At 37.8% G+C, this 22,466-nt stretch overlaps 2 protein-coding genes across 7 annotated transcripts in view; one reads left to right on the top strand and one right to left on the bottom strand.

Moving 5' to 3' along the window:
* TFB1M (transcription factor B1, mitochondrial) overlaps positions 1-22,466 on the bottom strand; it is a 64,818-nt gene that overhangs the window by 19,482 nt on the left and 22,870 nt on the right. For 5 of the 6 annotated variants that reach the window (XM_031667705.1, XM_031667707.1, XM_031667708.1 and 2 more), the window contains exon 5: positions 17,510-17,629. In XM_031667705.1, coding sequence (XP_031523565.1) covers positions 17,510-17,629 — 120 coding nt within the window. Of the gene's footprint in view, positions 1-496; positions 651-4,429; positions 4,485-17,509; positions 17,630-22,466 lie in introns of those variants that run through there. The other variant, XM_031667709.1, reaches the window with a different exon arrangement.
* CLDN20 (claudin 20) lies at positions 4,816-9,188 on the top strand. The gene is made up of 2 exons (XM_017958202.3): positions 4,816-5,144; positions 8,235-9,188. The coding sequence occupies exon 2, from the start codon at positions 8,333-8,335 to the stop codon at positions 8,990-8,992; it is 660 nt and encodes a 219-aa protein (XP_017813691.1). The 5' UTR covers positions 4,816-5,144; positions 8,235-8,332; the 3' UTR covers positions 8,993-9,188.

The raw sequence follows: 22,466 nt of genomic DNA, 5'->3' as shown, positions 1-22,466 counted from the left end.
TTTTCCAAAGCCCTTGTGTGGGCAGAAGTGAGAATCACAAATTTGGGGAACAATCCCAGTTGCTTGGGAAAGTATCACACAGTCAACTCAAATCCTGGAGGCCAGAAGTGCAGCTAGAGCCCTGTGATACCCCCAAAGCCAGCCTGAGTCCCTGTTGGGTACAGCTCACCAGGGAGGATGAAAAGCCAGACACAAACTTCCCCAGTCTCGCTCACAGTTAAGAATGACCAAATGAGCCAGTTCTGGAAACTGAGACATTAAAGCAAAGTCTGGGGTGGGGGTAGGAGAGGGGAAGAGAACTCTAGAATACTTTGCTGCCTTTTTTTTCTTTTCTTTTCTTTTTTCTTTGAGACAGAGTCTCACTCTATTGTCCAGGCTGGAGCGCAGTGGCGTGATCTTGGCTCACTGCAACCTCCACCTCCTCCCGAGTAGCCGGGACTACAGGCGGGTGGCACTACGCCCGGCCAATTTTTGTATTTTAGTAGAGATGGGGTTCACCATGTTGGCCAGGCTGGTCTCAAACTTCTGGCCTCAAGTGATCCACCTGCCTTGGCTTCCCAGTGTTGGGATTATGAGCGTGAGCCGCCATGCCTGGCCGTAGAATACGGTGCTTCTTGATGAAAGGGTCAGCTGAGGCAGCCATCTCATAGCTGTTGAAGTAAAAATAAAATATAGAGACAAATCTCCAAATTCAATGTTTTATTTGGGAAGCAAGAATTGTAATTCAGGGCCTACACACAGACCAGGTGGTCTTTGGAGTGTCCAAAGAACAAAGGGAAGGTTGGGAGTTATTAGAGAAATGTTATGTGTTGTTTTGAAAGAAAGCTTATTGGCACTAGAGAAGCTTTTGGGTGTGGGCAAGCTCTCATTGGTGAGTGATGACAGCAGGTAAAACCAGTCTTAGAGTCACAGTAGGTGGTCCCAGCAGCTACGGTAAAACTGGTCTTGGTGTTACAGCAGGCTGTTTCAGCAGCTAGGCTTATAAAAAGTATAAATTTTGGAGCAGGTGCTATGGTGCTATGTGCCCTGAGTGCTTTTTTCTCCTGGCCCCTTGACTCTGATTTAGTTGGGTAAGACAAGAATGACCTAATTTGTATCATCAACTTTCACACAGTCAAGAAAAGTTCAGTTTGAAGGAACAGAAAAACGGAATGAACTGGAATCCTTAAGAAGAGTTTCAAACTGCAGAACTAACCTTGAACAGTATTGACTTCCAAACAATGAGTCCTTATAAAACTATAAGGACTACTGTACTATAAGTCTACTGTTAGATTTTTCTGTAATTTGTCCACTGAAACCAATACAAGCCTAAAGCCCCTTCTATAAATTTGTTTTCAAAATGTAGACAGGAAATTTTGGGTTCTTTTTACAGACTGAAGATGCCCTTGACTACATTTTATATATATATATATATATATATTTAATTATATTTACAGAATTTATGAACACCCTGTATCTTGAATTCATTTCCTATGCAATCTCTCTACTCATCTAGTTAGTTCTATTTAATCGCTCCCATTACCACAGCCTCCCAGAGTCCGTCCGTCTCCAGTTTTGATCTCTTTAAATCCTCCACACCATAGCCAAGTGCTCTGTAAACCACAAATTCCACCACGAAAAAACACTGATGGTTCCCACTGCCTCTACTGGTGGCCTTCAAACTCTTTCTTGAAGAAAATGTCAGCCACCAAAGTGTTTCCCCTCAACCCCGATCCCCAGGTCTTTGATTAGGGTAGAGGTCTCTCTCACAAGCCTGTTACTGGGATCCAGTGATGAGACGATGGAGTGCAATGCTTTATAAACTGTTAAGCTCTACAGGAAGGTGTGGTATTGTTATTTCCAAAATACTCAGTTAAATTACTGATTCTTTCAGAAAGACAATAAAAGCCTGCCTGAACATCCAGATTAACATCACTAAGCAACAGCACACACTAAGAGAAGCTAAAGTCACTTCTGCTTAAAGATAAATGAAAACATTCTAAAGAAGAAAGATAGACTGCGATCACTCAACCCACAGCGGACTTTGCAGGAACTGAGAAGTAAACGCTAATATGTAAAGCTACAGAGATTTCTGGGTTAATTTGTTTCCATAGCTTATAAACTACCATAGAGAGGTAGGACTTGCAAATACATTCTTTTCTAATTAGAGGTGGGGCAGTGCTACGCAGTATGTCAAGGTTTCAAAAATCGCTGTATTGGGCCTCAACCCCATTCCTGCAATTTACTCATTTTACAGCCTTAGTCAAAAGTTACTTCTCTGCAGCTTAGTTTTCTTTCTTTCTTTCTTTTTTTTTTTTTTGAGACAGAGTCTCGCTCTATCGCCCAGGTTGGAGTGCTATGACATGACTTGGCTCACTGCAACTTCCATCTGCTGGGTTCAAGCAATTCTCTTGCTTCGGCCTCCTGAATAGCTGGGGCTACTGGCGTGTGCCACCATGCCCGGCTAATTTTTGTATTTTTAGTAGAGACAAGGTTTCACCATGTTGGCCAGGCTGTTCTTGAATTCCTGACCTCAGGTGATCCGCCTGCCTCAGCCTCCCAAAGTGTTGGGATTACAGGCATGAGCCACCGCGCCTGGCCAGTTTTCTTATCTATAAAATTCCTCTTATCTCATAGGTTTGTTTTGAGAATTAAGTATTATAGCACATTAAGCAGTACCTGGCATATGGAAAGCAGGTTATAAATGGTAGATATTATTATTAGCAAGATGACAAACTAGAGTTCCAAAATTACTTAAAATTCTAGCCTTGTTTAGAAATAAAATATTTTTAAACATTCAAGTGCAATTTATAGTTTAACATTATATACTTAAAGTCAGTTTCTGAATTCATTCATTGAGCAAATATTTACTGTATCCCTACTATGTACCAGGCACTGCTCCCGGTGCAGGGGAATCAGCGATGAACAAAACAGAGAGAGGTCCTTGCCCTGTAGGGCTGACCTTCTACCTCAGAGGTCTTGTGCTACAGTGGAAGCAGAAGAGGGGCTCGGAGGTGGAAGGTTCTTGTTCTAGTCTGAAGTCAGAAACAAAACAACTTGTTGACTGAAGGGATGTTGGTATGGAATCAGGGATGACTTTTAAGATCTCCGGCTGGCCAAATGGAAAGAAGGATTTGCCACTAATGAACACGGGAAATCCGTGGGGAGAACAGTTTGGGGATGGTCAGGAGTTCAGTTTTGTGCCACGACAGGTCGGAGCTATCCATCAGTGACGCCAAGTCAGCAGACAGAAACACAACTTGGGAGTTCAGGGGAGAGGGCCGGGCAAGAGATTTAAGCTGAGGGGTCATAAGACTCATCTAAGAGAGTCTCTGGACTCAAAAGATTAATATTCCTTTAATGTCCACATCAGAAGTAGATAGGAATGTTGATAAAGACTACATTTCTATTTACACTTCTACTTTCCTAGCTCCTTTTTTATATAAGAAATTCTGCCTTCATTAAAGGTCTATAGCTAATGAAAGTTGCTTCCATTTCAGTTTTTCCTTCTAAAGCAGGCAATTAATATTTTATAGGATTATTGTTTGCATCAAGGCAAAAAAATAATCAAAATGTTTTGAGAATAGAAATGTACATTAAAGCATGCTTAACCCATTTATCCTTCAGTGAGCTTCCTTATGCTGGAGGTTGGAGTGGGGAGCAGCTGGGTCCCTCCACCTGCCGTCAGTCAGCCTCACAAAGCTTATGTCTGCACTAACAACCATGGTGACTAGCAAAACAAGCCGGGATGCTGGAGGGCCCTGGTGAGGTTTCTTCTGATGCAGCACTAATGACACTGCTGTGACTACTAGTGTCTGCAATTCAACTCAACTTCTTCCAGTATTTATTTATGCACTGAATTGTTTGTATTTGCCATGAAATAAAATGAAAGAACAAAGCCAGTACACATAAAGCTTATAACGACTTAGAGAGGTAAGACTTAACATGTAAGCAACACTATGGCTAAAAAGCAAACCCACAGATGTTAGATTTAGAAAAGAGGAAAACAGTATCTTGCTAAATGTCAAACTTTGGATTAAAACAAACAAAAACAAAAAATCCAGATAACTGAAACACGTGTTTGTTTATTTACTACTTTTAAACAAATGATTAAAGTCTAATATGGTGATTAACAGTTGTTAAATTTAAAAATCCAATAATCAAATTATCTTCTTTCTGTATAATGGCTATGAATTTATAGCTTGTAGAATAAGACTTACTGAGGAAGAAAAAAATGAGAACCCAAAAGGATGGTAGTGAAATCCATCTGTACCATTATTCATGGGCTACAACCTCAGTATCTGATCACCGTCTTATCTGCTGTGTCTCATCACATCACTTTGGGTAATTTATTCATAACATTTCCTGAATCTCTATAGTTATACTCCACAGATCTTTCTAAGTGGAAGGAATAACAAGAAAACTCAAGGCACCACACACACACAAATACCTGTAAGGTCAGTGATCAGATTCTCGTCAAAAGTTGTTGCTGGGTTTTCTTTTTTCTTTTATTGAAAACAAAAACATATTTTAAAAAACTTTCTTCTGAATGATTATTTTTGAAAGTTAACAATTTTGTGAATTCAGGTTCCAGACAAGTCAAGTATACCAGGGAAAAAAGGGAGTCTCAACTCTCATTTGTAAAGCATGACATAGTTAAAAATATTTCAGACCACATTCTTGAACGGAGGACATAAAATAATACATTATATCTTTCAACATAGAGAAAATTTCAAAAATAAATTATAACTATGTGACTAAAACATAGTATTAAAAGAAAAGAAGGCCTTTTTGTGAGTACCCAAATAATTCCTCCTCTGTACAGTGACACAAAAGCATTTTTAGCTTTCAGGTTTCAACAAATCCTGCTGTAACAACAACTTCCTCCCTTCCCCGCCTCTCCTTTCTTAATTCTCCCACATCTCAAAAAATGAGATGGAGAACCTGGTATTTATCTTCTAACACCATCAGCAGTTTTTACTTCTCAGATTTCTACGTTGTCCTTTATTTGCTTTTTTCAAGTTAACTTATTGGAGCTTTATAAACATATCCAGAATTTCTGAAATAAGCCTCACGTATATGGTTTTTCTTCACCATAACTAACTGAGGTTAATTTGAAGACAACTGACCGAAGGAGTTAAGACAGTGAAAGCTACTGACGAAAGGTATGGTGAATAAAACATGTCTTAAGGCTTAGAGATCTAAGACTAGGTATTTCAGTATTATTTAGTTTGAATTATAAGTTGTAAATCTGCTTTTAAATATTATTTTTGATATAAATAAATCTTGTCTGGAAAGCTGACTACATTTTAGTGAAATCTACAACAGACTTTCTACTGGCAAATAGTTCAAAAACTGAACGTGCTTGGTTCTGTTCTGTGTGCACTGTGTTTTGGGACCATGAGAGAGTTTTCACTGTAGATCATGTAAGTTTTTACATGCGACCCCTCCCCTCTGCTTCTGCTTGCCTTCACAGTATTTCTCTACCACTACCACAGCCGCTGGAACAAAGTGTGTCTTTATTCTCTATGAGATAGAAATTTTGAGAGAAAAGGCCGCAAATGGTATTATGCTTGTGGCTGGAGGGTAAATTGCAACACAGCCAAAATGCCAGTATATTTGTATGAGCAGAAAGTGACCTTCATTTGGAGAACAAATTCTTTCTACCTAAGTTCTCCATGAAGAAAAAAAGCATTTGAATCTAATATTCAACAGTAAGTAAGCACTATGCTAATTAAATGCAATGTCATATTGTTTACACTGATTTTGGCTGTCTGTAATTGATCACTGCCAGTACTTGTTAATTATGATGAACAAACTGTCTTCACATCTGAAATATACTGAAAGTTATAAAATGTACCGGTTAATGGGAAGAAAAAGATTACAATTGGTAAGCTGAACATAGATTGACAACATACAAAGGTTATTCATTCAAAGTAGAAAGAAAGAGAGAGGGAGAGAGAACAGTGAGCAAGCAGATGCTGTTAGAAAATGTTACAGCAACCCCACACTTGAAGAATCCCTAAGGTGAAAATGGTCCGGAGGCAGTAATTTAGCAAGCTGGCTAGAGTGCGAAATGCTAAAACCTAAACTTGAAAACAGCTATTATAAAACTGTAAACATGTGCTTGATTTTTTTCTAGAAACTTTAACTTTGTTCTATTTTGGTCTAAGTTTGGAAAACAGAAAAGAAACTAACTGAATGATACCAGGCGAACCCTAAGCACACTGATGTTTACAGATAAGTCTGACTCTTAAGAACTTAAAATCCCAGGGAAATTCTTTTCTAAAATGGTAAGATTTACATTTTCAGATTATGAACAAAAACAGAACAGCACAATCCAGATAGTCTAGGACCTAACGTCTTAGAGAATCAATGTTTGTAGCTATGCAAAGTTTGTACTTTAAATTTAAATAGGCAATGGATTAGTACTATTTCAAATATTTAACCAAAGCCAGGCATCAATCTCCTTGCTGAGTCATCTGAAGCTGAGCCATTTGCCCTATTAACTTCCTCTACAGTCCTTTTTTTCCCTGGTGGGGAGGGGAGTGGGTGAAATAGACAGTTAACGGTGCTTTTTGCCTCCAGATGTAGTGTTTTCCCTGGTTCCCACGGGAAACACATGGGGGGGAGATTTTAGCAGGAAGTGTTGCGGTAAATGGGGGAAACGATGCGGGATGATCCCGTGAGTAGGAGGGGTGAGGAGAGATCTGAACACTGCAGGTTGGCTGCTGAAGACTGTACAGCATGGGGTGATATCCTAGCTGAATATCCTGATCTGAAAAACGAGGATGCTTGAGATTGTCTGTCTGAGGTTTCTTTCAGCTCTAAGATTCTATGAAAATAAATCAGCCCAAGGAAGGATGAGAAAAAGGGAAAAGATCCAAATAATTTTAAACATCAAATGTCACAATACACAAGAAATACAAATACTAATAATGATGTCAATTTTAAACTACTGAGAACTTTCTGTGGCTTAAATATTGTTCAAAGCCCTTAAAATGTATTAACTTATTTAACCCTATGAAAGAAGTATTCCAATCCTTCCCATTTTCCAGAAGAGGATACTGAGGCACAGAGAGGTATAAAGCTAAGAACTGGCCCAGGTGTTTTTGACTCAAGAGCCTGTATTGCCTTTTGTGAAATACCTATGAATCACGATACAGCCACTTCATCATATCATTCAAAATTAATTCAGAACAACAACGAAAGTCCGTACTGCAGTATTTCAGAAACCATTACATTTTTCTCAAAGAAGGCAGTAAGCAGTGCCAAATGGGCTAGATGGGGGAACAGGAATAGAAAGATGGAATCGGAAGTCTTTTTGTTTCTTAAAACACAGCCAAGCCACAAAGTAGGTGTAGTCTTTTCCTTGCTCTTAAAAATAAACAAAGAAAATAAAGGGTTAAATTATTTTGGGTATCCTTTCACAGACAACTAACGGTGTGATTATTTCTGGTATGTATTTTTGAGATCTGCCATCACTACTTCTGAATTCTTTAGAATAGCCGGCTTCATTTTGGCCAGGAAATGATTCTAGTCCCAGTTAGAAAGGACCTCACGTTCTTATATACAAAAAACAGTGGCTTAATTGTTTTGAGTACCAGGTTCCTGAAGTAAAACAAGTACTAACCTCAGTCAGGATTTTGCAAACAGTATTAGCTAGAACTTAGGGATAACCATGCCAGAGACTTATACTTCTTTCTGCTGCTTTCCTTCCTCCTCAAATGGTTCACTTGGGCTATGTGCCTGGCTCTGTGGGTGTGTCATAAAGATCTGTTTATGAAAGCGATTTCTTAAATACTTTTCTAAAATGTATTTATAAACCATCTTTAAAAGGTGGCCTTAATTTATTTTCTTATTACCTACTATTTTCATTAAAAATAAAATCATTTGAAAAACCTATAATGCTATTAAAATTCTTTATCAGATACTATAGCTGGAATTTCAAATGTCTAAATCTCCTAACAAGGTACATGTCCACTTTACAGTTTCAGCATATGTTGAGTTTTAAAAAGAATTAAGTGGGCAACTGCTTTCTTTATGCCCTGTATCAACACCACCCATGCATATCACTCAGACCAGTCTTCAAGGCCCAGTGGGAGCTTTTCTCCTCCGGCCTACAGCATCCTCATCTGCTTGGGGGCTGGAGAAGGGGGGTACTCAGGTGTGTTCTTGGCTCCTACTCTAAAGGGAAGCCTTTTGTTTACTTACACTTTCTTTCCCTCAATCCTGGTTTTGTCTTCTTTCCTTAGGCTTTGTTATTTGGTTCTCCACTGCACAGAAATAGATACGACAGCCAGCATCGTTAAACATCAGGATTTTCTAAGAGGACAGACTAAACAGTAACATCATGGCCTCAGCAGGACTCCAGCTCCTTGCTTTCATCCTGGCCTTATCTGGGGTCTCTGGAGTGCTCACAGCCACCCTGCTGCCCAACTGGAAGGTGAATGTGGATGTGGGCTCCAACATCATAACAGCCATTGTGCAGCTGCACGGGCTCTGGATGGACTGTACGTGGTACAGCACCGGGATGTTCAGCTGTGCCCTGAAACGCTCCATTCTGTCCCTCCCCATCCACGTGCAGGCTGCGAGAGCCACCATGGTCCTGGCGTGTGTTCTGTCTGCTTTGGGGATCTGCACTTCCACAGTAGGAATGAAATGTACTCGCTTAGGAGGGGACAGAGAAACCAAGAGAAATGCTTCCTTTGCTGGAGGAGTCTGTTTCATGTCTGCAGGAATCTCTAGTTTAATCCCGACAGTGTGGTACACAAAGGAGATCATCGCAAACTTTCTGGATCTGACAGTTCCAGAAAGCAACAAACACGAACCTGGAGGAGCTATCTATATCGGATTCATTTCAGCAATGCTGTTGTTTATCTCTGGCATGATTTTCTGCACCTCTTGTATAAAAAGGAATCCAGAAGCTTGGCTCGACCCACCCACGCAGCAGCCTATCTCTAACACACAGCTCGAGAACAATTCCACACACAATCTGAAGGATTACGTGTAAATAACTGAGTGATACATATGAAATGGAATTTTTGGGTGCCAAATGGGACTTTTAGATTTTAAAAAATCAGAATTATGCTTAACTTTCCCTACAAAGAAAGTAGAATGTAAAATACTTTAACAACTACAAGGTAGTTTAAAATGCCAATAAAACTATCATATACAATTATATCTGTCTGAAGAGTTCTTTATTTTTTCCATTATTGTTTCCATGTTTTACTTAAAGATTTGTAATTGAAAGAGGTTCTGATTACATTCATAAGGCAATTAATTGATAGCTCTTTTTCTTTTTTAAGATAATTTGCTGATACAGCTTTCAAACTGGATTTTATAAAAGAACTAAACTGCCAAGTATAAAAAGTACCTTGCCCTGGTGTGAACCAAGAGTATTCTCCACTTTGCTATCTGGCTGGCAACAACACAGCAACTTGCTTCTGTTTTAAAGCTACAGTGTGTGAAAGTACATTAGGAATACAAGAGCTGCCTATTCCATTCAGATGCTGCCAAAACCATCCATCCCAAGTCCCCACCTCCTGTGACCAGCCCATTTCTTTATCATTTTAGAAAACCATCTACATATATTTATAAGAGCTGGCAATATTATATGCAAACCAAGATTAGGTAGAACTGAAGAAACTGGTAAATGCTACCACAGTAAAGCAAAGCCAAACCAAACTAAAATCTCTAGGACTCTTAAAGCATTAAGTACAAGCTAAGTGATAACAAAAGTTTGTTTCAAAATGTTCAAGAACTCCCTTCTTCTGCTTCTAGCAAGAGTACTCTCCACAGATTAAGTTCATTTATCCTATAACATTCTGGATTTACTATCATCCCACTTCCCCTCTCATTTATTAGTATTTGGATGATAAAAGTTACTTTTAAGTTGTCACTTTTTCTCTCAAATTTCATTCATGCTAACAAAAATGTTTTCTTATAAATGAGCTGTTTCAATTAATGAATGTCAAGATATATTTTAAATAAAGAATGCTTTTAAAATATAAATTATGATATGTGATTCAAATATTTTAGCAAGAAAATAAAAACTGAGTTTTCAGTAGGTGCGAAGGAAACACTGTACACCACTGTTTCTAACAATTTATTTGTTAATTGAAACTTAGTCATTGTCAATGATTCAATGGTAAAGGGGAAAAAAGACTATTTCTTTGTACATGAATAACTCAGGAAGTGGGAAGAATATCTTTTATGCAAGTAAATAACTTTCATTTGTGCAAACAGAAGTAGACTAACATATCTTATGCCTATTTTACTGGGTGGACATTCTCTTCCGCAACAATGTCAGTAGCTATTAATGAAATCGCTAAAATGAAAACGTATTATCACATATGGGAATTAGGAAGGGAATCATTTTGCAGAAGGTTAAATGATTGTTTAAAGTATGTACTCCTTTTGAATGGTCAAAATGTTATTTTATACACAAGTGTCATATTAAAAAGAATTCTGACACAAAGAAGGTTTTCATGTAAATTAATGTGATAGAACTGCTTTGACCCCATTAGTAGTTCTCTCACTTTGCTTAATGTGGTTGGGTTTATATAGTCTATGTAGCCTTTAGTCCTACAGTAGAAGTTCTCTTTGTATCTGCTGTATCATTCTATATATACTTCAAAAAAGAATTTTTATTTAGCTCTGGGATATTTTCTTCCTAAGTAGAAACAGGAATGTTTCAAACTCTCAGAAAATCAGCCCTTTTATATGAAATAATGGCCCAATGTATTGTTTGGAGGTGGCAATCATGCCATAAATGATGTGGAGTCTCTCCATTCCTACAGGAATTCCTATCCTGCTGCGTTCATTTCTCCACCTGCACTCTTCCCAGCCTCACTCTCTTGCTACCAAAGCTCCTGCTCACCCTTCAGGATTCACAGGGGACCTCTCCTGTAAACTCAATCCTGACAGCCTAGAAGTTCAAACCCGCATCTGTGTTCTCAGAAAACGTTCTTTTTAACAAATTATGAATTTAATAAATGCTCTCATTTAATCCTCACAATAGCTCACATGAGCACACCAAGACTTAAGTAATGCGCACTGTGTAAAAATGCTCTATTTAAGAAATTATGAAATTATGAGTTTACATGATTGCATCTCCAACTAGACTGGGAGGTGAGGTGTCCTTTTTACCTCTGCATTCTCAGTGACATGTCATGGCAAGTGCTTCCTAACACACGCCAGTCCTGGTCTAAATCCTTTGTCTACTGGTTTAAACCTAACGACTCTACCAGGCAGGAACTATTCTCATGATCTTACAGGACACTGAGGGAGACAGAGATGACGTAAGTTCCCTAACTTGCCCAGGGTCACATAACGAGCAAGTAGAGGGAGATGGCTCCAACCTGAGGGAACCAGATTCTGGAGTCAAACCACCTGGGTGCAAGCCCTGGTGTGGGTGCATGGTTACACAGTACGCATTACTTAACTAAGGTCTTGGTTTGCTCATGTGAAAATGATAATAAGAATGGCACCTATCCATAGCGTTCTTGTGGGGATTAAATGAGATGACACACAGAAAGCAGTTGGTGCACAGAAAGCATATGACTAGTGCTACTCGATCGTTCTTAGTCTAATCGAGTGGCTTCCTCTGGGGTGAGTTTAGCCTGCAGGGGACATTTGGCAATGCCAGGACACATTTTTGGTTGTCTCAATTGAGGTAGTGCTACTGGAATCTAGTAGGAAGAGGCCAGGGATGCTGTTAAGTATCTTACAACGTACAGGACAAACTCTGGCAACAAAGAATTATCTGGCCCCAAGTGTCAACAGCTCTGAGTTTGAGAAATCATAGTCTAATTTACTGCATATACTTATTCATTTTTATTTGATCAAAAGTTACCAAAACAAAACTCAGAAGACCAAAAATATCATACTTAATTTTTTTAACCTATGGAGCATGTGTATATCTGTATCTATACATATGACTGAAGAATTCATCTAGCAATTCTGACAAAAATGACAGACTTAAATTAAGTCGGAAGAATTGGGTATAAAATTGGGATGGGTTTGGGAGCAATTTAGGTAATGTCAGAAACTGGTTAATGACTGCCTAGTTGTGAGGGTCAGCAGTTGTAAAGGTCTGGGGAAGTGGTGCTTAAGATGACCTCCAAGGTTTAGGCTTGGATGACCTTGGTGGATGACGTCATTAGTCAGCATAGTGAATATGAGGCAGGGGGAGGGCAGGCCTAGGGTAGTTAGATAGAAGTTCAGTTTTGGACGTGGACAATGTTTTCTCATATGTCTTTCATCACTATATTGTCAGGTACATTACTTTAGCAAATACCAACTTGACTTTTGAGGAATTTTAGCCTAGCCTACAATTCTGCAGAATACTGTCACATCATTATCATTATCTCCAGTAGCTTTTGTATTAATTTCATTGCATTTTATACATACATAAAAGTATGTATGCAAAAGTATGCAAAAATGCAATTTTGCTTTCTCCTTCCTTGGATTTAGAATACTTACCGTTTACTTGATTCTTGAGCAGTTTATGAAAGCATGCCTAGTACCGAATTAAAATTGTAAGAGCAAATACTCGTATCTCTATTCAACACATATTTCACCTGATTTTTAAGGAGGATGACTCTGGTACTGCTCTAATTATAAAAATGGCTTTTGGTTTATATTTATTTATTTTTTTGGACTCCAGGGCTTTAAAAAAGAATTTGAGGCAACTTAAAATTGCAGTTATAATAAGTATTAAAACAACTGATAAAGACGAAAGACTAAAGTTACAAACAAAAAGAAGAGAGGAAAAATGCTACTCAATGTTCCTGGTTGAAGCACGCTAAAGCAATTAAACACGAAACTTGGTTTAGAACTTCCAAGCAACTGAGGCAGAGAGGTGGCCATGTGAGCAATCTTACAGCTTTGTCTACTGGTAGGAAACTGGACAGGATGCTGTGTCTTGGCCAAGCTCCTTCCACTGGGCCAGGGCAGCCATCCCCCAGCTGCCGGCACTGATGTGTGCTAATGGCTCCCAGAGATGGAGCTGCCTCTACTGGGAAGTGACTGCCCCACTGCTCCCTGCAAAGACTGGCTGGCACAGGTTCCAATAAGCTGGTCCCTTGCCTCAAGGGAACACAGACACGTGGGGCAATTTGTGCTACACAGTTCCTTCTCCCGCCGTGGTTCCAGGCTGAAGCTGGTCTCCAGGAGGAGCAATATTCTTACTTAGCTCTTCCCCTGCTCTTTCCCGCTACCCTCATGCCCCTTCTCCTGAGGGCCCTTTTCAATCCATCGCCTTTATGAAAATCCCATCTCAATCTGATTCTAGGAAGAGAATATAGACCAAAGATAGAAGAGTCTTAGTTAAGAAGGAAAATACTAGTGTTCTGATCTTATACCAAAATGATGATTCTTGAAAACAAGGTAAATATACAGCAGAAATAACATCCTTGATATCAGATTTCAAAAAACACAAAAGCATGAAAAACAGTTGTCTCTTCTCTGGACCCATCCACCCACCAAACTCAAGACAATCTCCCACAGAGGTCAAGGCCTCAATAGCTGTGAATACGCAGGGTTGGAAGCCTTTAAATTGCTCTTCAAAGGTCAAGAGTGGATGCCTCAAGTTCCAATCTTTTCTTTATACATCATGGATATATCACTAATTCATCTATAATTTAATGGACACTATTTATGCTTTAAACTTGTACCATGTTTGAGGGTAACTTGTTCTATATACCATACTTCCAAATAGGTAAAATTAAATATAAATTCTGTGTATAGCTTAAAAATTATAATCCCTACTATTATATCAGAATACTACAACTTAGTCCATAAATATTTGTTTATATCATAACAATAACAACTACTTTGACTGGCAGCATTTACTGCGAGATACTCGTATCAGGCACTCTGCATTGATTATTTCTATTCCTCATGAATGTCCTTCAAGGGCAGTATTATTGGCCAGATCTGGATGTAGTAAACTCAGCCTATTAATCTGACCAAGTTCTCAAAACTAGCAGTACTGGAATTCCAGTAGGTCTAGCTTACTTGGAAGTCTACTGCCTCTATTAGTGTCAATAAAAAAGAACCTGTTACATAATATAACTAAATGATTTTTTCTACTAGGTCAGAGTAGAGAATAGTGTTGAGAACTGGCTGGGCATGGTGGCTCACGCCTATAATCCCAGCACTTTGGGAGGCTGAGGCGGGTGGATTACCTGAGGTCAGGAGTCTGAGACCAGCTTGGCCAACATGGTGAAACCTCGTCTCTACTAAAAATACAAAAATTAGCCGGGTGTGGTGGCGGGCGCCTGTAATCCCAGCTACTTGGAAGGCTGAGGCAGGAGAATCACTTGAACCCAGAAGGTGGAGGTTGCGGTGAGCCGAGATCATGCCACTGCACTCCAGCCTGCGTGACAGAGTGACTCCGTCTCAAAAAAAAAAAAAAAAAAAAAAAGAATAGTGTTGAGAACTAAAAAGCCTGTCCACTCCTTAGGAACTGTGTTAGATTATGAGGCTTATCACCATAATTCATAAAAGAAAAAAAAAAAAAGACAGAATTTTGAGGAGCTAGCCAATAGCTCAGTATTTCCCAAACTTGAGAAATGCGCAGACTAGCTGAAAAAAAAGATTAAGCATGGAACCCCAGAAATACGTGGATTCTCAGGGATCTACGGAGGCCAGTAGAGAAGCTAGTTTGAGAAACTTAACAGGTTGTATTCTCTCATGAAAACAATTTTGGTTCTCAATTTGCATTGCAAAAGACATTCTGTCTTATAAATGTAAAATAATTTCATTAACAGTGAAATGGAAACACAAAATTAAAAAAAAAATCTAACTTAAAAGCTACATACTACAGACTCTAGTAGTTTAAGAGACACTAAAGTAGACCAATTAATTAGCCTAATTTTAAGAACCTCAGAGGTTGTCTGTTTTGTAGACAGAAAGTAATTGGGTTCAAATTTTGGGAACTACACTAGAGAGCTTAGTAAGAGTGAAGTTCAGCAGTAATTCAGTTCAACTAGTCAGAACAGGATTGTGATAGTTCAATGGTAGTGAAAGTTCTGCCATTAAAGCTGGATTGAGCTAGTTGAAAGATTGAGAAACAGAAGGGATAGCAGATTCTCACAGGAAAAAGTCCCAAAAGTGGTTATAAGTTAAGCCCCTCGTTGTATCGCAAAGGAAATTCTCTATATCTGATTCTTGGAGTTTTGACTGAGAGTAAGTAATGAATGTTAGTAAATTTCTTCTGGGCATTAATCTCCCTCTCTCAACCACCCAGGAATCTGCCCAACCTCTATTTTTAGCACTTAGCTTATCTTACCTTGTGTTGCAATTATGTGCGTCTAGGACTTTCTCTTCCTGCATGCAGAAGGTTTAGAGTACTAGCCTTGAATTATTTTATCATCTCTGTAAAAATTCCTCCTCTTTCTTATTTGAGAAAATGAATTTTTAAAACATTTGCTCAATGTAACTGTCAGCAAAATATTTTCTGGCTTTCCTCAGAACATTTCTGCTTTGCCCTAATATGGTAAAACTACTTCAGAGCAGCAGAGAATTCTTTTAGAACTAAATTTTAGCCTGTAATCCCAGCACTTTGGGAGGCTGAAGCGGGCAGATCACTTGAGGCCATGAGTTCAAGACCAGCCTGGCCAATATGGCAAAATCCTGTCTCCATGAATAAATACAAAAATTAGTTGGGTATGGTGGTGCACACCTATAAGTCCTTGATAAGTGCTTTCCTGGATTACAAATAAATCTCCTGTATGTAATAGTTACAACATAATAAAAAATGTGAAGTAAACTGCTATGAAAATGTTTCATTTGCCAAAATGTAAACATCCCTAGATAAAAAAAGGAATCAAGGACATAGCTAGCTTTTTTCCAAATAATAAATATTTTCCTGGGGCCTTAATCCCAGAGAAGATAAATTTTAATTGATAAACTACATATGTACCTTACCCCTAAATCAAAGATAAAGTGGATAATAACTTTGAAACACCATCAAATAATCTCAACTAGGTAACTAAAACAGAGTTAGAAAGCTTCCACTAAAAATATTCTAATATCTACCCTAAGAACCCGTTAGTAAAATTTAAATAGCCTGGAGATTCTGGATAATGGTAATAACCATAACTGTAGAGGCCTATGAGTAAGGATCTTGGCTTTTGACATAACGAGTCTTACACTATTTAAAATGTTATATGAACACACATGTGCATGACAAGAAGAAAGCAAGCTACATGGTCACTGGTTTTTTTTTTTTTTCCCCATTATAATGGGAGAGAAAGTCCCTGAAAGCACAAATGTTTTAAATTTGAAAATAACCTATAAGATATCTCCAGTCATCAGATTCTGTCTTGGATCTAATTATTCTGGGAGAAGTCATTCACAATGTCTCTGAAATCTGAGATGCTGAAGGGAGGTGGCACTGATAGCAAACTCCCTGAGCTCGATTTAGAAAAAACTGACAATTATGTCTGTTATGTAAGCAGAAGATGGCCTGACTTCCTAGTCACCCGAACGCTCAGCTAACTGGCCAAATGGCAAAGGAAGTATGACGGTGGCAGCAAAGAGCATGGAGATCGCTCAGGCGTGCTTCAAGACAGACAACTAGATCTAACACTATTGGTTACGGTCCCTATTCTAAATCTAGAATTTATATCTAAATCTATAGTCAAATAATGCATTTTTTCCATGCTATCTCTTTTTATTTATGAAGGATACATGATGTAAGGGAAACTCTGTAAGACCTTGTATTTGAGAGTTTTAGGGACCAGTGAGAAATTTCTATTCCTCATGAGGCTCTGAACTCCCTGAAGGCAGACTCTGTAACGGATTAGGCTCATATCCCTGTTGACTCCCCTTGCTACCCAACCCATTTTCAAGCAGTAAATGCTCAATATACATTCACTGAAGAAAAAGATGGGTTTTTAATAGTATACATCGTGTAGTAACTCACCAAGCAGTGGTTTTGCTAAAATAGACACCAGTTTTCTTTAATTTTAATATTTGGCAGAGAAACTGTTTCTGTAACTAGCACTTACTCACATAACTAATATATAATAGTCAAAGCCTAGTTTAATATCCAAGTGTTTTATCCACAGATGATTTACCACAAATAACACGACCATAATAAGGTTTCCCAAAAAAGTGTAAGTAAATCATGTTTGATGTAGCTTTAGTTAGACGTCTCTAACAGAAATCGCAGAAGGATTTTCTTTCTTTCCTCAAATATTGGATGACCGTGTAACTTATCTTCCATATGGGGATACTTTAAGAGTAACATCATGATGATGATGATGATGAATGATACTGCCACCAGGGTAACATGCATGAACCTAAACATTTAGTCACCCTACCTAAGGAGAACAATTATAATAAGAACTAGTCATTCATATTATGATTTTTGTGGTTCTTACTCAGGAGAAGTAAAGTACAGTGTCAGTTTGCACAGAAACAAAGGTTAGATCCTAGAGGTTATTTCCTATGACACATCCTCAGGGGAACAAATGTCCTAATTCTTATATACTACAACAAATAAGCAGAAACTTACCTCTGGTTTGGGGACAAAAGCTCGTCCTGGAATTGTAAAGATGTGTCGAACATTGCAGAGGTACTGAGCCATAACAGAGAGGCGACTACGTTGTTTGCTTCCTGTATTGGCTGTAAGTCTCTAGAGAGAGACAAAAATGAATTTTAGCAAATAATTAGTCCAGCCTGATTAGATGAAAAAGAGTGAACATTTCATTATTTCTGAACACTAGGTGGACTTTTTGAGGCAAATTTGAAAAGGGTAGGCTATCTGACACATGACACACAGCAAACATGGGGAATATTTTCCTCCAACATCAACAGAAGTACACCTAAGAAGTGTGATTTATGTCATACATAATGAACTATAAAAATAAGAACATTTGCTCTACCACTGGCTGTTGCGATTTTCAAACCACTGTTATATTCGATAGCAGAAGGTCCTACATAAAGCAAGCAATCAATAAATACTTGATGAAGAAATTAGCAAGCATAATGAAAAATGAAAGATGCTTAAGTACTTAATTTTCTGAATTACCCCAACATATGAATGAACATTTTAAATGGTATGCTTTTCTTCACTTAATATACTAAAACCGTGAGTATTCAGAACCCTTGGGGAATTGGCTGTTCTTGACAAACAATGTTTGTAAAAACCTAGTAATTTATTCTTTTAAGCACTCAAACATTTCTGTTTTGCAATTAATTAGGTATATTTAAATTAATTCATAAATGCAATGCAATTTCAATTAAAAGTCCAACAGGATTTAAAAAATTAACTTCCATATGTATTATATATATATATTTAAAATTGAATTCCATGTAAAATTTATATAAGGCCAAGAATGGCCAGGACACTCCTGAAGAATACCAGCAATGATAGGGGACCTCACCCTACCAGATATCAAAATTGATGCAGGCACAGACAGATCAATAAAACAAATGCCTTAGAAACAGACCCAAGCACATGTAGATATCTAGCACATGATAGATGTGATGTAGCAACTGCTAACAGAAAAAGAAGGATCATTCAATAAGTGACACTGGAATAATTAGATACCTATAGGAGAAAACAGTAGGTCCCTATCTTATACCATAACCAAAAATAAACGCTAAACAAATTAACAATAAGTGAAAAGCAAAACTTTAAAATTTTTATAAGTAAATATCTATGACCTCCATGGTAGGGAAGAATTTCCTAAAGATGCAAAGGCAGAGCTATATATGAAAAGACATATATATATATATATATATATGCTATATAAGAAAAGATATACATATATGTATATGTATGTCTTTTTTAAAATTTTATTTTATATGTTTATGTATGTCTTTTTTTAAAATTTTGCTCTTGGCTGGGAACAGTGGCTCATGCCTATAATTCCAGTGCTTTGGGAAGCCAAAGCAGGAGGATTGCCAGAGGCCAGGAGTTCAAGACCAGCCTGGGCAACACAGCAAGACGCCCTCCTCAATAACAACAACCACCACCACCATACTTTATTATAGTGTTCAGAGTACAGATGAAATTCCTATACATCAATAATCATAAGGTAAACAGCTAATAGAATATATAAGGCAACTCACATAAGAGAAATCCAAATAAACCATAATATAAACTATGCTCTACCACAGTACAAAATAGGAATATGCAAATTAGAACATTAGATATAATTTCATACACATGAAATGAACATTTAAAAAAAAACTAATAGAACCTGATATTGGAGAATATCTGTAGCTACAGGAAGTTTCAGATACTGCTACTGAGAGAGGAAATCTGTACAAGCATTTGTAGCATAATTTGGCAATATAGAGCTGAAGCTGTGTAAAACTTCATGACCCTCTAGGTCTCTAAGAACATATCCTAGAGCACAGTGTACATAGGCGATAGGTAAAAAAGTATTCATTATGGCATTATGTGTAATGTCAAAAAGTGAAAAAAAAATAAAAATTCATCAACAGGTGAATGAAAAAATAAACTGTGATAATTTTGATAATGGAATATGAAACAATAGTTAAAATGAATAGCAAGTGTTATCCACATAGATTGAATCCCAAAATGGAATAAAAAACAACCAAGTCACAGAAAATTTGTATAGTATAATGCTATTTGTATAAAATCTTGAAAAGATTACTATCATTTACTTTCTCTCAGAGAGAGAGAGAGAGAGAGTGTGTGTGTGTGTGTGTGTGTGTGTGGTGTATTTATCTGCAGTACAAGGAGAAAATACGCATGGAAATAATGACGATGAAGTTTAAGATAGTACAACTCATAGGAGGGAAAGAAAGAGGGTAGAAGAGGGCTCCAAACATATCAACAATATTTTATTTCTTTAAAAAAGATATAAAAATATGGCAATATGTTAAAATTGAACAGAGCTGAATGGTGGGTAAAAAAACTTAGGGATGCTTATCTTTCTAAAATGTATCTTGCTTCTCTGTGTTCTTAAGAGTTCAAAGGACATTCTAACCCTCTTCTGAATGATTTGGGGGCAACATTACAAACAGCAACGATTACTGGAATAATCCTGGGGCTAGGCAGGCAGGCAGGGGGCCCCACTGCTCAACAGTAGAAGCCACAGTGCTTTTTGAGCTGTGTTTGCAGCTGTCGGATTTGCTCTTTCCCGCTTCACTGCAATGCACCCACATAGTCTAATCACTTCTTTTCCTCTGCTGCTTGTAGCCTGCTGTGGACATGAAAACCATATAATTTACCTTATTAGAGCTTCGCCTTAAGGAAGATTAAAATATAGGTTCTGTGTGAGATATGGAAGAAACTTCCTATAGGCAAAGTTATCGATTGTACTCAAAGCCAACCTTTCATTTCATATCCCTTTCCCCTGACCTTTTTATTTTACACTGTCTGGCTCTTGTCTGTTTGGAGAGTTGAAATTACTGGGATGCCGTATTCAAGATTAAGTGATGAGCTACTATAGCATATAAGACAAAATATAATCTTTCTTACTAAAATGTAAAACTAAGACACATACACTCTCATGAAGCTACAAAAAATGACAGAAGTAGAGATTTAAGTTAAAGAATAAGCTTATGGATCAAGTGGTCAAAAATATTTCTAGTTCTTTGTAAGTAAAAAAGGAGCTTAATCTTACAACTGGCAGAAAATTCAAAATGCATTGCAAATTTTCATATGAAACTGGCACAATTCAAAAAAGATCTTATTTAAGTGTATTTCACTTAGAATGCTATGTACACATCTAGAAACGTCAGGGGAATGTGCGTCCTAATCCATTAACTTGACCCATTCAGTTCAATCTTTGTAGCATATATCCCCAGGCTGTAGAGATGAAAACACGCGAATCATGTATTTCAATCTAGAAGAAATCAGCACACATAGCTGTCCCTAATTTATTAAGGAAAAATTCAAATCACAGACCCGAAAGGTCTACAAAAGATTTCATTCAAATCTAGCATAAAACTTAAATGGTCTGTCAACCTCAAATATACATTACTGTTTCTGTGAGAGAGATACTACAGGAAAAGCTAGGAAATTTCAACATCCATTACAAGATAGATGATTTTAGCAAAAAAAAGGTCAGGAAACCAAACCAGTTAATTTTTCATTAAAAGGAAACCTCTAACCCTTGAGCTTTTAAAAAGCATTTTGATGGAGTATGAGAAAAACAAGGGGTCAAAGAATTTACAAGGACAGTGTTTTTTTTTTTTTTCTTATTAATCTAAAATAATTTTAAGTACAAGGAGAAAAATCAGGCTTATACTTGAGAAGCTACACAGCCATATATCAGGGGCAATGAGAACTATGTAATGTAATTAACGGAGAGGTGACTCCCTCCCTGCTTGGGATGTGCCCATAAACAGCCAGGGTCCTCTGGAGATGGCAGAAGAAAAAGAGGCTGATGGTGGACTCAGAAAGAAAAGAACACTGGGCCAGTAACATCGAGAACTTGCACATCATGACTTTAGCAGAAAACACACTACTTGTACTCAAGTTCAGCTTTCCCTGTAACTACTCCATGACTTTCTGGAAGGCATTGAACCCTTTTGAGACTCGGTTCATCATTTATATTAATAAACGAGGTTAGATGGGATTAGCTGTCACTTACTGTTTAACAGTCTGATTATATTTTATGAGCTGTAACTTTATATTGTCTATATGTCCCTTAATGCATATGAGCTGAATTCTTACATTTAGATCCTGTAGTCCTAGAGACAGAAATAAGACGACAGTGCTCATTTATTTCTGTTTTGTAATTCACAAAGCCAAACAAAGTAAATGTTAAAAAGGGCTTTCTGTGGCTAAAACACAAAATTACATATACAACCATGTCAAGAGCAAATGGCATGTAAGAAAATGCTGCTATATGAAAAGGTTTGAATTAGTGTCCCTGCCCAAATCTCATGTCAAATTGTAATCCCCAACGTTGGAGGAGGGGCCTGGTGAAAGGTGACTGGATCAAGGGGGCAGATTTCCCTCTTGCTGTTCTTATGACAGTGAGTTGGTTCTTACAAGAACAGGTTGTTGTAAAGTGTGTAGCACCTGCCGCTTTCCTTCTGTTCCAGCCACATAAGCTGTACCTGCTTCCCCTTCACGTTCTGCCATGACTGTAAGTTTCCTGAGGCCTCCCTAGCTGTGCTTCCTGTAGAGTTGCAGAAACATGAGCCAATTAAACCTCTTTTTTAAAAAATAAATAAATAAATAAATTACCCAGTCTCAGTATCTCTTTATAGTAGTGCACAGAATGGACTAATATGCTATATATTCTCCCACTGAAACTTTCACTTGCAAAATGTGAAAATCAGAGGACCAGTGTTACCCAGACTTCTAAGGCATTCTATAAATTAGACTCGATATAAACTCTTCTCAATATTCATGGTAAAATTTCACTAAAAGCAACCATTTTTTGTTCAAAAGAATTGCATATGGTGAAGTCGAAGTAACACTATTATTAATAACCACAACTGACATTCTGAGTCACTGAAATTACTCCACCTCTTCTTAA

This window comes from Papio anubis, chromosome 6 (genome assembly GCF_008728515.1).
Source record: "Papio anubis isolate 15944 chromosome 6, Panubis1.0, whole genome shotgun sequence".
NCBI classification, from domain to species: domain Eukaryota; kingdom Metazoa; phylum Chordata; class Mammalia; order Primates; family Cercopithecidae; genus Papio; species Papio anubis.
The sequence above is the reverse complement of the archived record's forward strand: the minus strand, read 5'-3'. Positions and strand labels throughout refer to the sequence as shown.

What these genes read in the sequence shown, in the direction of transcription:
- CLDN20 (XM_017958202.3), top strand. Translation starts at nt 8,333, where the DNA reads ATGGCCTCAGCAGGACTCCAGCTCCTTGCTTTCATCCTGGCCTTATCT.